The following is a 14709-nucleotide window of genomic DNA, read 5'->3' on the forward strand; positions in this document are numbered from 1 at the left end:
CTAGGGACACTTCCATGATCCAGAGATGCTGAAATTACTCGAACCAGCCAATCCAAAGCCTGCTTACCTCTTGGTCTGCTCCTTCCGGGAAAACCACAGTATAGGCTCCTGGCACCTCCACTTCGTTTTGCAGAATAGGGTGGCATGCCCCCCACCTCTGGGAAATTGGGAGCAACAAAAAAAAAAATTGTTTTTCAATGGCAGTTGTCTTCTCCTCTGCCGGCTTCATCATACTGGAATTATAATAAAACCTATTAAAATGTTGCCTTTCTTCCGGCATGGAGAAAAGACCCATGTCCAGAGCACAGACCTCTGGACTACCATGGACTACCAAGGTGACTCCTTCACCTAAGGTGGTCCCAATGCTGAGGGTACAGCGCCCCATCCTCAGTCTCCTTTTGTCCCCTTTGTTGTGGACGGCACCTCTGACAGCCCCTCAGAAGAAAAAGGAGAGGAGGGGCTTGGTGACAAGCCTGTGATGCCAGTACTCCGGGCGGCTGAGGGAGGAGCATCGCATATTGGAGCCCAGCCTGGATTTAGTGATTTGGTGAGATCCAGTCTCTTAAAAAGCGGGGAGGGGGCTGGAGATGCAGCTCAGTGTGAAAGATGTGAGTTCAATCCTCAGTACCCAAAACAGAGAGAAGGGCTTTGAAAACGTGGGCTTGGGGGTCAGGTCTCACACTCCTTGTCTGGGTTCCATTTCTCAGCCACACTCAGAACTCTTGAGTTCCAAGACTACTCTGTCCCAGGGTCGCGCGACTCAACTGACTGACCTTCAAAAAGACATCGGGCTCGTCCGGGATTTGAACCCGGGACCTCTCGCACCCAAAGCGAGAATCATACCCCTAGACCAACGAGCCGCCTTAGAAGGGAAAGCTGACTGGGATCCTTGCAGGTCTGAGCCCGCGGCTCAGCTCCGCCCCACCCCGCCTCTGACTGGCCTCCAGGTCCGTCCCCCAAACGGGGTGCGCGTCGCACTTTGGGGCGCCAGTTCCAGGAAGCCGAGGGTAGGTGACTTCGCGGACAGAAGACAGACGCAAGTGCCCGGCCTATTTCTGAGCCGTCAGGAAGACCAGTGGCCGTGGCCATGCCCGCCGGGGAGTGGATCCCGAGCAGTGAAGCCCAGAGCTCTCACCCCACGGGGTACCTAAGCCCGAGACCGCCGAGCATAACCCCGAGTACTGCCGCCTCCACCGGCCGCCCAGGAAGGCCAGGGTCCCGCCAGATCCCGCGGGTCCCGACCTCAGCCAAGCGCCTTGTGACCTGGGTTCGGCCAGGAAAATCTGCGCAGCTCTGAGACCCCGGATACGGGAGTCAGAGCTGGGGTCAGGACTCTTTTCTTCCCGAACGGGCGGCCTGCGAACTCTCCAAACTTTACCTCCTACCGGCCCTGGCCGGGGATACAGGGTCTTGGTGAGATTCTGGGAAGGACGAGGTCTCCCTGGCTTGCTCCCTCGCCGAGGACCCGAAGGTGCCCTTTGAATATAAGGATCGACCGCTATTTGGCCCCGGCACCTCTCAGGCCTTAAGTGGGGTTTTCACGGAGCTGCAGGCTTGTCTAGGCCGAGCGGACCCATCGGCTCAGGAGGACTCCAGCGCCCGCAAGGTAGTTCGGATCTGGAACAAGTCTCTACCAATTTTAGCGCGCGCAGCCTTTGCAACACTCCAATTAGCCTATAGGGAGGTAGTTCTGCCGTACAGCCCGGCTAGCTCAGTCGGTAGAGCATGAGACTCTTAATCTCAGGGTCGTGGGTTCGAGCCCCACGTTGGGCGTGACTTTTGTCAGGCAACCAAACTCAGCAGAGCGGTGTAAGACCTCTGGACTCAATTTACAATCCTCCAGAAGGGAATTTGATGCAGTCCCAAGGAGCCAGACCTAGAACCTAGAGTTCCACAAAGGCACCACAGAATTCCTCCAGGACTGATGGCTTTTGTGTCATTAATTCTTATATATTTTGAAGTTGAAATTTACATAAATTTTATAAACGAAATGTACATAAAAGTTCCCTGTTACTGTTGGTTGTTTGATTGTTTTGGTACTAGGAATTGAACCCTGAGCTACATCAAGTCTCTTTAAATTTTTTGAGGTAGGAGGATGGCAGTATCTTCAAAGACAGCCTGGGCTACGTAGTGCAAGGCCATCCTGAACTACATAGCAAGACTGTTTCAAACAAACAAAAAATAAATAAATAAACTTGGAGACAGTCTCAAATCTAGGTAGTCCTTGAACCTGTGATCCTCCTGCCTCAAACCCTTGTCACTCAGTGAGTGGAATGTTGGAGGGAGTCTATCCAGCATGACGTGCCCATTCACGGTCCTTCTGGGAAGGCCCAAACAAGAGAAAAAACTGGTCAGGGAGCCATTAACACCCTTTAATAGCTCTGTGGTGGCCGTTCTGTCCAGGCAGTGTGTGAATGGTGAAAGATAATGCCCCTGAGATGAGAACCCGGACTTTAGTAGAGACAGTGGGAATGGAATCCCTGGTGTTCAGAAAAGCAGGAGGAACAAAACCAGAGGGCTTTTGTGGTCCTAGGGACCAAAACCAGGGCCTTAAGCATACTAAGCAAGAGCTGTATCATGGAACTACACCCCGAACCCCCAGGATTCTGTTTTAATCTCAGCGACAGGGCTTTCAGTGGTAGTTCCTTTGGGGCATAGGAGGCTTCCAGTTTTACTCTACACCATCCCTTATAGTTGGGGAGATTTTTTTTTTTTTTACCTCAAGGATGAAATCCTGTCTTGTTTTCTTCTGTTTGTTTGTTTAGCTCTGATTCATCTTGACTTGTATATGTAACCCAGGCTGGCTTCCAACTCACAATCCAAATCCAACTGCCTTAGCCTTCCAGGCATGGTATTACCAACACACACCACCTTCCACACTCAGTTTACAGTCACGTATCAGTGTCAGAAACCAGAGGAGAATTGAGAAACAAAGGAGAAAGGCTGCACTCAGGGTTGACTGCATATTAGGGAAAATTTAAAACAGCTGAGGGTAAGTTGTTTACCACAGAATATGCTAATGCATATTGGAAAGGAGATGGACCTTGCATTACTTTGATTTGTGAGAATAAAAGCAAAGTGTGTCAAAGGCATGGGGATCCTCTGCCTACTACAGGTGAGAGGCCCCCAGCTGCCTGCATTTTAAGCTAGCTCTGTCTCTTTGTGATTCCGCCTCATCCGCCGCTGGGATAGAGAGAGCAATGTGGCAGATCTAGGTCCCAGCACAAAGCCAGCTGGGTCAGTGACAGGTGGCCCCCTCGGGACCCGGGCTCACCTGTAGTTGCCACCCTGAACAATGACCTGAAACTGGGGTTGCCTACATATCAGAAGGATAACAAAAAGGAGAACTTTATTGTAGACCATTTCAAACACACACGGAAGCAGAGAAAATAGTATTATTATGCATCCTTGTGTCCCCCAGTTTACACGATATGATGATCAACTCAAGGACAAGCTTGTTTTGTCTACACTTCCACCCAGCCTGTGATTTTAAGAAAACTAGTTGTTTTGTATTTTATCTTTTAAAAATGTGTTTGTAAAGGACAACGATTTAGAGACGCAGATGAAGCTGGAAGTGGTGGCACACACTTGTAATCCCAGCACTGGGGAGGTTGAGGAAGAAGGATCACTGTAATTTTGAAGCCAGCCTGAGCTACAGAGTGTGTTCAAGGCCAGCCTGAACTACATAGCAGGCTCCTGTCTCAGAATTAAATAAATAAGTAAAATACATATTTTAAAGGGGAGTAAGGAGGTAGCTCAGTGGCAGAATATGGACAAACAAGAAGTCCTAGGTTCAATCCCCAGTACCCCCCCAAAATGTGAACATATGTGTGTGTGTGTGTGTGTGTGTGTGTGTGTGTACACACAAACACAACCACAGTACATTTGTACACCTAGGAAAGGAACAATCACTGTTTTTTCTCATATCATCAACTTGTATGAATGTTCCCTAAAATGAAGAATGCAAGCACTCTTTTCTAAAGGTTGAAAATGCACACACCTTATCTGAAAGTTACCTTCTAACTAGTATGAACCCAAAACCCTGTGGAATTTCTCAGTTTGCTCCATTCCTCTGCTTGGGGAATACACTATGCAATATAGTTAACAAGCTACATTTCACCTTTTTCCACTTTCTCTTGATAGACCTGAAGGAGAACCTCCGTAGCCCCGGGTGGGACTACGAACCCACAATCCCTGGCTTAGGAGGCCAATGCCTTATCCATTAGGCCACCAGGGCTAATAAGGAAAAGGTGTTGAGCTGGTCTCGAACCAGTCTCTACATTGCTCCGGCAGGACTCCACACAGCCTCCAGGTCTCATTCCTGGCCTTTCTCGAGTTCTTCCACCTCATGGGTTCTCGGTCTCCATACTCAGGCTCAGATTGCACCCACTCTGGGGCATCCTGGGAATCCAGAGGAGGGTGCACAGGTGGAAACGGACCTAACAGGCACAGGAAAGGGAGTTTTATCTCGGCTTATTGGTGCATGATGGCGAATCTTTTAGAGATTGAGTGCCCACAGTGCAACCCAAAACCCACTGAATTTATTGCAAAGTGCAACACTGAAATTAAACCTGACTACTGAGGTCTTAGTTTAGAAAAAACAACTCATACTTTACAAGAAGAACACAATAACAGCTTTCGATGATACAAACAGCCCACTCACCACCACTGGTCCCCGTGTGGCTCTCTCAGGATGCTAGGAAGCCCAGGTTCAAATCTTAGATGAGCGCTTTAACACAAGTACATCTCATATCAAAAAATATGTAAATGTGCTCTACAATAATGGCCAGTTCCCCACATGAAAGGTTGCATGGGAAACACCTCAGAGTCTGTCCTCTCCTGTATTCCTTACTTCAATTACTGGATATTCTATTTGTTTGTTTGTTTGTTTGTTTGAGATAGTATCTTGCTATGTAGTTTAGGTTGTTTTGAACTATGTAGCTACCCAGTCTAGCATCGGACTCATGGCGATACTCTGGGCTCCATTTTTTTGTTTTGTTTTGTTTTCATTTTTTAGATCCACTGGTCTGAGGTTTCCTATTTAATGACCCTCCCTCTAAAGTGACTCTCACATATGGCCCACCAGCTCATCGGACAGAGTCTGATACCTTAATCTGGGAGTGGTGTTAGCACCTCCTTTGGGTATTCCGACCTTGTGAAGTAGTTCTTATACAACTTACTTGTATTTAATAAGCCCTTATTAAGACAATGAAACATCACAGAAATGTTAAAATGAGTCCACACAACCTCAAGACACCTGCACCTGTCACCCATCCACCACCAGGGCACTGCTCCTCTGCATTTGGGTTATTCTGTGTCACCACAACTTGGACAGAACTTGAGTTTAGCAGAGAAATGTTTCCAGGTGAAATGTCAACTCGATCCCCTTTTTAAAATGCTAAATGCACATTTACACTAGCCATTTACGAGTATATAACCATTGCCAAAAAATCTAAATCATGTATTAGATTGTGCTTGTTTTTTACTCAAGGTCTTTCTGTAGTTCCAGCTGGCTTTGAATTCACTATGTAGCCCAGGCAGACCTTGAACTTTTGTCTTTTCCTTTGCCTCCTGAGTGCTGGGATTACAGGAGGGAGCCACCTCGCCAGCTTTATTTTACTTTTAAAAAAAATATTAACAAAACTTGCTATTTTTAACCCATGTGTGGGAGGAGGAACTGGAAGTTGAACCCAGCTAATTCCCAGCCTTTCTTTCTTTATTTATTTATATTTGAAAAGTGGTCTCATCAAATTGCCCACTTTCAGGTTTACAATTCAGTGGCCTTAGTTATGGTCACAGCATTGTGGAACATGAGTATAATAGACCATTAGATTTTTAAATGCATATGTTCTTTGATCCCCTGGAACAATTCTGGATCCTCACTCCAAGCAACCCGAACAGGAGCCTGTCATTTTTAACAGCCTGAACACAAATTCATGTAGCTCGCTGTCTCTGGCTTCATATGCTGTCTGTCCAGTATGTGGGGTGACCTAGCTGCCACCTTGGCTCTGACGCTGGCTCGACTGTAGGACGATGAGAACGACAGATCCGGACAACTAGGGCGCCCTAGACAGGCGCAAGGCACATCGCGAGAGAAGAAAAACTTTCAGGTAAAGATGAAAAAAAAAACACCGAAAGAAAAACCACATCGCAGCGACCACGAAGGGACTCGAACCCCCAATCTTCTGATCCGGAATCAGACGCCTTATCCATTAGGCCACGCGGCCCCACGCCCACTTGCTTCACCGATTTCTCTATAAAGCTTGTTGGGCGCCTGCGCAGTGTGCTTTAGCAGGCTTCTTCGGTGAAATCCGTCCCCTCAGGGCTCCGAGTCGGGAAGCTCTGCGCGGTCTGCACGGACTGCTCGGCGCGCGGTCGTCCAGCGAGCCTAGTTGCCCCTACCTTTCCGATCTCCTTCCCCGCTTCCGTAAAGGCTGCCCACCGCTCCCCCGGCCCTGAGTTTGCCCCATCACCGCGCTGGCGGTCTCTTCCTGAGCCTCTGGGCTGGATCTGACCCAGGGCCCGCTCAGGGACAGGGCTGCGAGGGGAATGTGGGCCTGGGCCACTCCCAGGTCCAACTCACTGTGTTCCTTAGACCCAGACGCAGGGCACAGCTCCCGGGGCACAGTTGTGTCAAGTACTTTAATTCCACCGTCTCACCTAGTTACAGGTCTCCAAGAGCAAGCTGTCCCAACACAGCGACCACAACAGACATTTATTGCGCGACATCTAGGCGTCCGCATCCAAGGAGCCCGAGACTGGCAGCCAGGAGGAAGTTGGGTGCGGCGGATGAAGCGGGGGCCGTCAGGCCTGCAGGCAGAGCCGGTGCCGGAGCGAGCTGCGGATCTCCAGGCAGGCCTTTCGGGGAGCTTGGCTGTCCGGTCCCAGCACGTCCAGCTCACACACCCGCCTGTTGACCTGAGGGGCCACACTCATCTTGAGCCCAGGACCTTAGTTCCCGCAGGGGTCCACCTAGCACCCACTGCAGCCCTCGCTTGCTCTTCTATAAAGCCTGAACTTTTAAGCGCTACCTTGAAGCCTTTGAGCCTCATGGGGGGGGGACCCCCAAAGGCCTAACACAAGTTCCCCGATGTTGTCAGAAAAGCCCTGCAGCTCTGCACGTGATGACATGTGCCTGTAATCCCACTACTTTGGGAGGCTGAGGCAGAAGGATTGCAACTTCAAGCCCAACCTGGGCAATTTAGCAATACCCTGTCTCAAAAAAAAAAATTTTTTTTTTGGAGGTGGCTTGAGACAGGGTCTCACTATGTAGCTCAGGTTAGCCTTGAACTCACTATGTAGCCCAGTCTGGCCTCAAATTTGGAGGTGATCCTCCTGCCTTAGCCTCCCAAGTGCTGGGATTACAGGTATGCTCTACCGGGCCTGGCCTTTCTGTCTCAATTTAAACATGAAAAAGGGCTTGGGATGTGCAGTACTGCATAAAGAAAACAAGGAAAAGAAAGGACCCCCCACCAGTGAGTCTCCCCACCAGCCAGAACACCTGCACCCATCTCAGCCTCAGCATAACCAGCTTCACCTCCCGGTCAGCTGCCTAACTACTCAAACCAGTCCCATCCCTCTCAGACAGCCCAGACACCTCACCTTCTTGTCTCTATGAAGCTCACTTCCAACAGCCCCTGCTGTTACCCTCTGCTCGCTAGTGCTTCCCAAGGACCCCCATGGCCTTCAGTGTGCTCTTCCCCCGGCCTTTAGTGCGTGTGAGTAATACCTTCTGTCGACCTCATTTGAGAAATGCCAGGTGTCACATGTTTGGTCATTTTACACTGTTGAGAGCAGGGAATGCCTCCTTACCAAAGGGCTGAACGTGTGGTGACTGGGACACCAGGCTGGGAGAGGGGCCCACCCAGTCCCTCTCTGCTCATCACCCACCCCTCACACCTCTGTCAGCAGCTCTAGAAGGTCTCCCCCAGGGTTGGCTCTGACGACCTCCACCAGCATCTGGACAAAGTCTGAGCCCTTCTCGTCCCGATAGGCTACACAGCCTGAGTCAGGGAACCAGGGCCAGAGAATTAGCCTTGGGCCTCTGCCCACTACATCCCACCTCCCAGGGGCCAGCTGTAGGTGGGATTGGGAGGCAGCAAGCAGAGATGACCCTGGGGATCCTGCCAGAGAACAGGGCAGGGGGCAGGGATTTCTTACATCTGGAACAGATTGTTGCTCTATACCTGCAGAGTGAATATGTGAGTAGATTTACTGTGGTCCTCCTAGGTACCAGGCACTGAACAGGGCCCTTGTAGAATTTACAGCATGGAGGATTACTCTTTTGTTTGGTATTTGAGACAGGGTCTCACTGTGTATTACAAGATGGCTTTGGTACCAGGGAATCGAACTCAGGACCTTGCGCCTTCGAGGCACTAGTATAAGATGGCTTTGAACTCACTACGTAGCCCAGACTGGCCTCAAACTTACCACAATCCTCCTGCTTCAACCTCCTGCCCCAAAAGCTGAGATCACAGGGATGTGCCACCATGCTTGACCATCATTTATTATTATTACATCATTTATTATTACAGGTAATAAACCATAGAAGGAAGATGGTTCCTCTGTGCCCCAGCCCCAAGCCCTGGGTGTCCCTAAGATCACTCCAGATCATAAAGCAGGAAGCTGCTACCATGCAAAAGTCAAGGTATCTTACCCTCAGTGGCTGCGTACACTGTCAGAACATCTGCCACATCAGCATTCCCTGAAGTGGGGCCCCTGGAAGAGCTGCCTACAAAAGGAGTCAACTCCAGTCACAGAATTCTGGGGCTACACCAGTCCTAGGGTCTCCCCTTCTTTCGGAAAAAAAAATCAGGGAAGAAATAAGATAAATAGAACAAAGCTCAGCCCTGATGCTTACCAGCTGTGTGGCCTCCGAGACACTAGTGCAGCCTCCTGACTCCAGGACCCTGCCAGGCTCAATGAAAGGATGCAGCTCTTGCTTCCCAAAGGCCCTTGCACTTTAGGAAGATTCCCCCCTCCCATCATCTTGGCAAAGAGGGGACAGAGGTGATGGCAGGAACCCAGCTGAGAACCATGGAAATGCTCTTAGGATAGTTACAGCCACCAGCCCTGCCCAAGTCAGGCTCTGGAAGGAATACAAGACCCACCTTGGGTATATGCATGGATCTGGAGGACATCTGCCTGGGAAGGGGTGGCTGGAGGTGCCCGCAACCAGCGCCAGTACCAGGGGAGAGCTGGAGGCCCCACTCCAGCATCTCTGTTTCCTGGGAAAAGAAGGGGAGGTGGGTACCTCCCCTTCAATTGGTGGGTGCCCAGGGGAGCCTTCTGAGTACAGACCCCCTGTAAACAGTGGGGACAAAGCAAGGACCCAGTGCCCAGAGCTCATGAAATGGCCTGACAGGCTAGAACATTCAGAGCACTGACTGACCAGGCTGAGGGTGAAGAGCTCAAGTTCATGGACCTGACTGTAGGAAGGATGGGAGAAAGGGTAGGAAGGGCTTCCTGGAGGAGACGGACAGCAAGTGTGGGAGACCAATGGCTAACAAAGAAAACCCAGAGCAGGAGAAGATGGGGAGGAGGCCAGGCCACTCACCGCCACGGCAAGCCTGATGCAGAAATATCTTGGGGTGGCCCTGGAGCACTGGGCAGTGGCTTAGCTCCCACAGTAGCGCCTCTGGCTGTACCTCTTTCCCATCAACCCCAAGCAGCTGTCCCTGTGGCCCCCCATGAGCCATCAGGGCCACAAGGGCACAGCTCACAGGGTGCTTGTAGGTGTCCAGCCTCTTTTGGAACTGAGCCAGAGCCTCCCAGAATGCCTGGAGCAGAGACAATGTTGAAGACGGCCTCAGCCCCTGGCTTCCCACCCTGGGCTGAGAGCCCTTCCCCAGCCTCTGCCACTGGACCTCCGCCTGCTGCCAGCCTCAAGTCCAGAGAGGAAGCCCCTTTCTTACTCTGCAACACTTAGCACAAGCTCTTTGGTCTAGCTTCCTGGAACCAATTCTTCTCCTGCTCCAGTGGGGAATAGGTTAAGAGGCATGAGAGAGGGCAGTGGGCTGACGTGTGTCCAACAAAGAAAACAAAACTGTTGGAGGAAAAGCTTTGACTTTGGGAAAGCAGAGACCAGCCAGCATAGGAGCTCAAGGAGCCCTGGAGACCAGCTTCCTGAGGCAGGGAAGTGACTGTCCCATGCATGCAGCCAGGAAGACGAAGGCTAGACTTATGGGTACACTTCAAGTGGTGCTACGGGAGAGGCCCAGGAGGTCCTCCCAGCGTCCTAGGGGAGGCCATGCCTCTCCTTCCAAGAACCACCAGAAGTTCTGCATTTCTCCTTACCTGAGCTGTAGGGTCTGTCCTCACAGTAGTCTGAAAGCCCAGGGCCTGGCACAGGTCTCCCAGGGCCTCCACGTCATTCTGTGCCCCGGGCCGGTCTTGGACCACGGCCAGGATGAGGGCAGCCCTGGCCCCAGACAGGTCATACTGCACACTGGGACCAGGATCTGGCTACAGAGAAGGCCAATGGGCACTCAGTATGGTTTGAGGGGACTCCCAGCTCATCGCCTTCTTCACCTGGGTCTCAGCCTCTGTCCCATGCGCAACCGTGTCTACGTAATTGGACGCCATCACGTCACCTCACCTCAGGCCTCCAAGGCTCCACCGCTCCCAGGCACAGGGCCCCCCGCAAGGAGCTCTGGAAGACTGGGCAGTAGGTGTCCCCAGCAGACTCCTCCGTCACCCTGCAGAAGAGCTGGGAGGGTGGGGCCCAAAGCCACCTGAGGGGCCGCTTTTCTGTGAATAAGGGACAGACTGCAAGCAAGCACTCAGAACCTGGCTCCAGGGAAAGACTCAGAAGCCTCGGGGTTACTACAGGCTCTTTGGGGGTCACTTGCCAGAGAGAGGGTGGAGAATGGGGAGAGCACACTGGACTTGGGAAATACCTAGGCTCTGGTTTGGTCTAAAGGTCATTTATTTCTCAGGCATTGAGGGCCTCATGAGGATGGTGGCTGTGTCTGTCATCACCGATCCCCACCCCAGGGGTCAGTGGGCACAGAGGACGGGGCAGCCTGGGGAGGGAGGCTCCTAGGGTGGGCACTACGTGGGAAGACACCAGGCCTGGGAGAGCCACTGAGCATAGGTGCTGCCGAAGAGAGCACAGCTGGTGCCCACCTCCCCCACCTCCAGGATTCGCCGGGCTCCACCCACCTCCCCAGTGAGACCTTCAGACCCTGGGCACCCAGCCTGAGTGCCTCCGTCTAACAGGCAGGAGTCACTGCCTGCATATGTGTCGAAGGGGCACCTAGAAATACCAGTGTGGATCCAGGAGCTCAGAGAGGAGGACACTACTAGCAGCCGGAAAGGGACGGTGTGAGTAGGGCTGGCAGACAGCAAGGAGGGCATGGCGTGGAGCTGGGGCCAGGCATGGAGGCACATGCAGAGCTAGGGTGCGCCCCAAGGCTCGTGCTGCCTTTGTAACCATAAAGGTGGGGGAGGGCACGAGAACAAACTTAACTGAAACTGGCCCAGGAGAGCCCAAAGAGCTGGGGGTGCCGAGAGCCTGGAACCCCCACACCCTTTCTGAGGCCCCCACCTCTGTGAGCAGCTGCAGCAGGGACCAGTGAGGAGAACGGCTGCAGAGCTCCCCCAGACCAGCAAGGAAGGCTCCAGGCTCCGGGCCAGCTGGTGGAGAAGCAGGCAAGACCTGTGTGTTGGCAGGGGAGAAGCTCCCAACTCTCCCGCCTACCCCTACCCCCACTGTGATCTGGGGTCCCAGCGTAGCCACTCACCCCCAGGATCACTAGAGAGTAGCAGAAAGACTTTGGGGCGGCCTTGCAAGGCCTCACAGCGACTTAGGTCCTGGACCAGTGGCAGTGGCTGTCTCAGCTGTTTACCAGGGGCCACCAAGGCCACAAGGGCACAGCTCACAGGGCCCCTCTGGGCGTCCAGCTGCTCCCAGAACCGAACCAGCTCTTTAAGGATGCCCTAAGGGTAAGAGCCAAAGTCTGGCCCCCGACTGGACAGTTTAGTGGGGTTGGGTGTTGGGGCCGAGGCTGAGGGAGGAGGGCTCACCTGGACCAAGACCTCACTCTTCTGGTTTTCAAAGCCTAGGGTTTGGAACACACGGTCCAGGGCAGCAACAGTAGCAGCAGACACCCCAGGGCTGCTGAGTGTCAGGGCCACCCGTGACCCCTGCGTACCGTACTTCCCCTGGGGAGGCAAGACCAGAGCTGGGCTGGGCAGAGGGCACATCTGAGTGTCAGAAGCAGGCTGGACCAAATGGAACCTCCTACCTTTCTCCTCAGGCTGTCTCGGGCATCTGCCAGCTGTGCAGCCACTCGCAGGGTCCCAGCCACCAAGAAGGCCATGGAGGTGAGATGGGGCTTCCTCTAAGCACTGAGCTCACCTCCTGGTCCTGGCTCCCAGTACCCTAGGTCCTAACCCTCGCCTCTCCCCAAGCCTCCCCCTATCAGCTCAGTTTATGACCTGAGCTGGACTCTGCCCTATCCTCCAGAAACCTGGGCCCTGCTGCCCCAGTCCTGCTCTGTTGTCTGTCTCTAGCCAGTGACTTCCTGGCACCTGAGCCTGAAACCTGTACCCAGCCCTATTCTTAGGTCTTGGCCCACACTCCTATCTGATCTTGTTACACTCCAGTGCCTCCCTTTGGAGGCAACCACCAGCACTAAAAAGTGCTCCTACTGTCCCCACCACCCTTGCCCACATGCATGTAACACAGGTGTGCACATACACTATTACATGTGCATGCACACAACAGCACTGAACCCACTGAGGCCGAAAATGCCCACTGGAATCAGCTTTCTCCAGTGTGACCTTGGTTGCTTTATGTGGGAGACGGGGACTGGCTGGACCACAGGGTGATGTGTTAAAGTGGCAGCTGCCTAAGGAAGGGCCCCAGGGCAGATGGTACCACACAGGGACTGCTTGTGGGACAGGAACACCACGTCTCCATCTACCGCCATTCCTCCTTGGGGGGGCACCCCGAGGCTATCGAGGGGACAGGCAAGGATCTGCAAGTGTGACCACTGGCTTTGACCAGGCACCTGGCAGCTCCGCACAGGTCTCACCTGGCCCAAGGCAGCAGGGAGGCTGGGTGGGAGGAATGGCTGGAGAACAAGGGCAGGGCCCGTTTTGACCGGTTCGCCCCTCCTCCTAAGAACTCCCACCACAGGGCAGCTTTGAGTTCGAGACCCAGTGAGCAATAGAAAGCCCCGACCTCTCTAGAACTTTGCTCACTTTACAAGTGAGGGCAGAGGTGAGCCTGGTAAAGACAAGTCCTGCTTGGCCCCTCAGACCCCTGGATAGGAAGAGGAAGGTTGCCAAGACCCGGCTGATATAGGATAACAGAAGGGGGTGGAGTCCCGATGTGACCTCGTTTGGGACCCTATGCCTGCAAGCCCAGGATATGGCTCCATCTGGTGACCATATAGCATCCTGAGTCCCAGCAGGACCAAGCCACCAAGAGAAACTTCTAGGTCCCCAGCCCTGCAGTAGCCACCTGAAGAACAGACAGCCTGGGGAGAAGTTTTTCTGTTTATTCAAACCCTTCTGAGAGCCAATGGGCTGACTTCTTTGGAAGGGCCCTGGTCTGTCCCTGTTCATACAAATCTGCACATAAGGCAGACAAAAAATGGAATGCAGTGCTTGAGGAGTCAGCACCAAAGTGCCGAGGGAGTGCTAGTGTTAAGTATCGCCAAGGCCGTGCCTCTGGAGGGGCGGGCAGCAGGGGGCTTCTAACCACCTACCGTCCTGAATGGCAGATGGGGGCTGGCGGGGAGGGGTACACCTGCCGAGAGCAAACGTGGCAGCTTCCTGTGGCCAGGCCAGGCCAGAGTGGTCAAGGACTGGAAGTGGGAGGGAACGAAGGCCAGAATATCCCTGCGGATAGACACAGACGACCTGTTTCTCAGGTGTGGGCCCGCTGTCCCTCCCAAAGCCAAGCAGACACCTGGGGGAGGCCGAGGCTGGTCTTCTGCCCCCACTGTAGGCACAGGTCGGCAGGGCAGAGGCCTGGCCCACAGACCCACCTGAGAAAGCCGGAAACAAAGAGCTATGGCCACATGCGGCTGAGGGCCAGGGCTCTTCCCAGGGCCCTCCCTGAATTCTCACACAGCTGGCTGCCCCTGCCAGGAATACACTAAGACTCCAGGAACGACGGAAAAAAGAAATGCAGAACAAGGAGGGAAGACAAGGTCAGCCAGACCTTTGTTCCAGGAGTGTGGGGCCTGTCCTGGGGGCCACAGGGCTGTCTTGAGCCTGAATCGCTCCAGCAGGCCAAGAAGTAGCCAAGACTGGTGGAGAAGCCCCGAGGGGACAAAGGGGGCAGCAAGATTCTCCCTGGCTGCTCACCCCACGGGCTGGGCCATCTTGGTGTGCAGGCTCTGGTGGGCTATGAGGTGTGCACGCTGCTTGAAACTCTTGTCACACTCGCCACAGCCAAAGGGCCGCTCACCGGTGTGCACGCGCCGGTGGTCCAGCAGGTAGGAACGCAGGGAGAAGCTCTTGCCGCAGTCGCTGCAGCCAAAGGGTTTCTCGCCAGTATGGATGCGCTGATGGTCAGCCAGGTAGGCGCTGCGGCTGAAGCTCTTGCCGCACTCGGTGCAGGAGAACGGCTTCTCGCCTGTGTGCACGCCCTGGTGGCGCACCAGGTCCGAAGAGCTGCGGAAGCTCTTGTCGCACTCGGGACACTTGTGCGGCTTCTCGCCGGTGTGTGTGCGCTGGTGGCGAGCCAGATCC

The 14709-nt window shown here is 53.5% G+C and overlaps 2 protein-coding genes and 3 non-coding genes across 5 annotated transcripts in view; 1 reads left to right on the top strand and 4 right to left on the bottom strand.

The window, feature by feature from the left end:
- Positions 1 to 788: 788 nt before the first annotated feature.
- Positions 789 to 860, bottom strand: Trnap-ugg. The gene has a single exon. It is a non-coding gene; the product is annotated as a tRNA-Pro (tRNA).
- Positions 861 to 1700: 840 nt separating this feature from the next.
- On the top strand, positions 1701 to 1773 carry Trnak-cuu. The gene has a single exon. It is a non-coding gene; the product is annotated as a tRNA-Lys (tRNA).
- A 3848-nt stretch (positions 1774 to 5621) lies between these two features.
- LOC104847946 (caspase-14) lies at positions 5622 to 12343 on the bottom strand. The gene is made up of 11 exons (XM_010603609.2): positions 12249 to 12343; positions 12028 to 12165; positions 11745 to 11940; positions 11549 to 11637; positions 10598 to 10708; positions 10297 to 10464; positions 9557 to 9779; positions 9111 to 9227; positions 8657 to 8731; positions 7900 to 8003; positions 5622 to 6918 (listed from the first exon to the last, which is right to left on the bottom strand). Exons 1-11 carry the CDS (start codon positions 12321 to 12323, stop codon positions 6805 to 6807), a joined length of 1410 nt encoding a protein of 469 aa, XP_010601911.1. The 5' UTR covers positions 12324 to 12343; the 3' UTR covers positions 5622 to 6804.
- On the bottom strand, positions 6155 to 6227 carry Trnar-ccg. Its single transcript has one exon. It is a non-coding gene; the product is annotated as a tRNA-Arg (tRNA).
- A 1506-nt stretch (positions 12344 to 13849) lies between the features above and the next one.
- Positions 13850 to 14709, bottom strand: part of Znf213 (zinc finger protein 213) — a 4746-nt gene continuing 3886 nt past the window's right edge. Inside the window, exon 6 of the mRNA XM_033758548.1 lies at positions 13850 to 14707. Coding sequence (XP_033614439.1) covers positions 14319 to 14707 — 389 coding nt within the window. The 3' untranslated portion in view covers positions 13850 to 14318. The remainder of the gene's footprint in view (positions 14708 to 14709) is intronic.

This window comes from Fukomys damarensis, unplaced genomic scaffold, assembly GCF_012274545.1.
Source record: "Fukomys damarensis isolate Sample0158 unplaced genomic scaffold, DMR_v1.0_HiC HiC_scaffold_34, whole genome shotgun sequence".
NCBI lineage: Eukaryota > Metazoa > Chordata > Mammalia > Rodentia > Bathyergidae > Fukomys > Fukomys damarensis.

Excerpts from the sequence above, each read along its gene's own strand:
- LOC104847946 (XM_010603609.2), bottom strand. The coding sequence starts at position 12,323 with ATGGCCTTCTTGGTGGCTGGGACCCTGCGAGTGGCTGCACAGCTGGCA. Across the intron at positions 11,638-11,744 it reads ACTCTCTAGTGATCCTGGGG|CTGGCCCGGAGCCTGGAGCC; the intron begins GTGAGTGGCTAC and ends CTTCTCCACCAG. Across the intron at positions 9,780-10,296 it reads GGACAGACCCTACAGCTCAG|GCATTCTGGGAGGCTCTGGC; the intron begins GTAAGGAGAAAT and ends TCTCTGCTCCAG.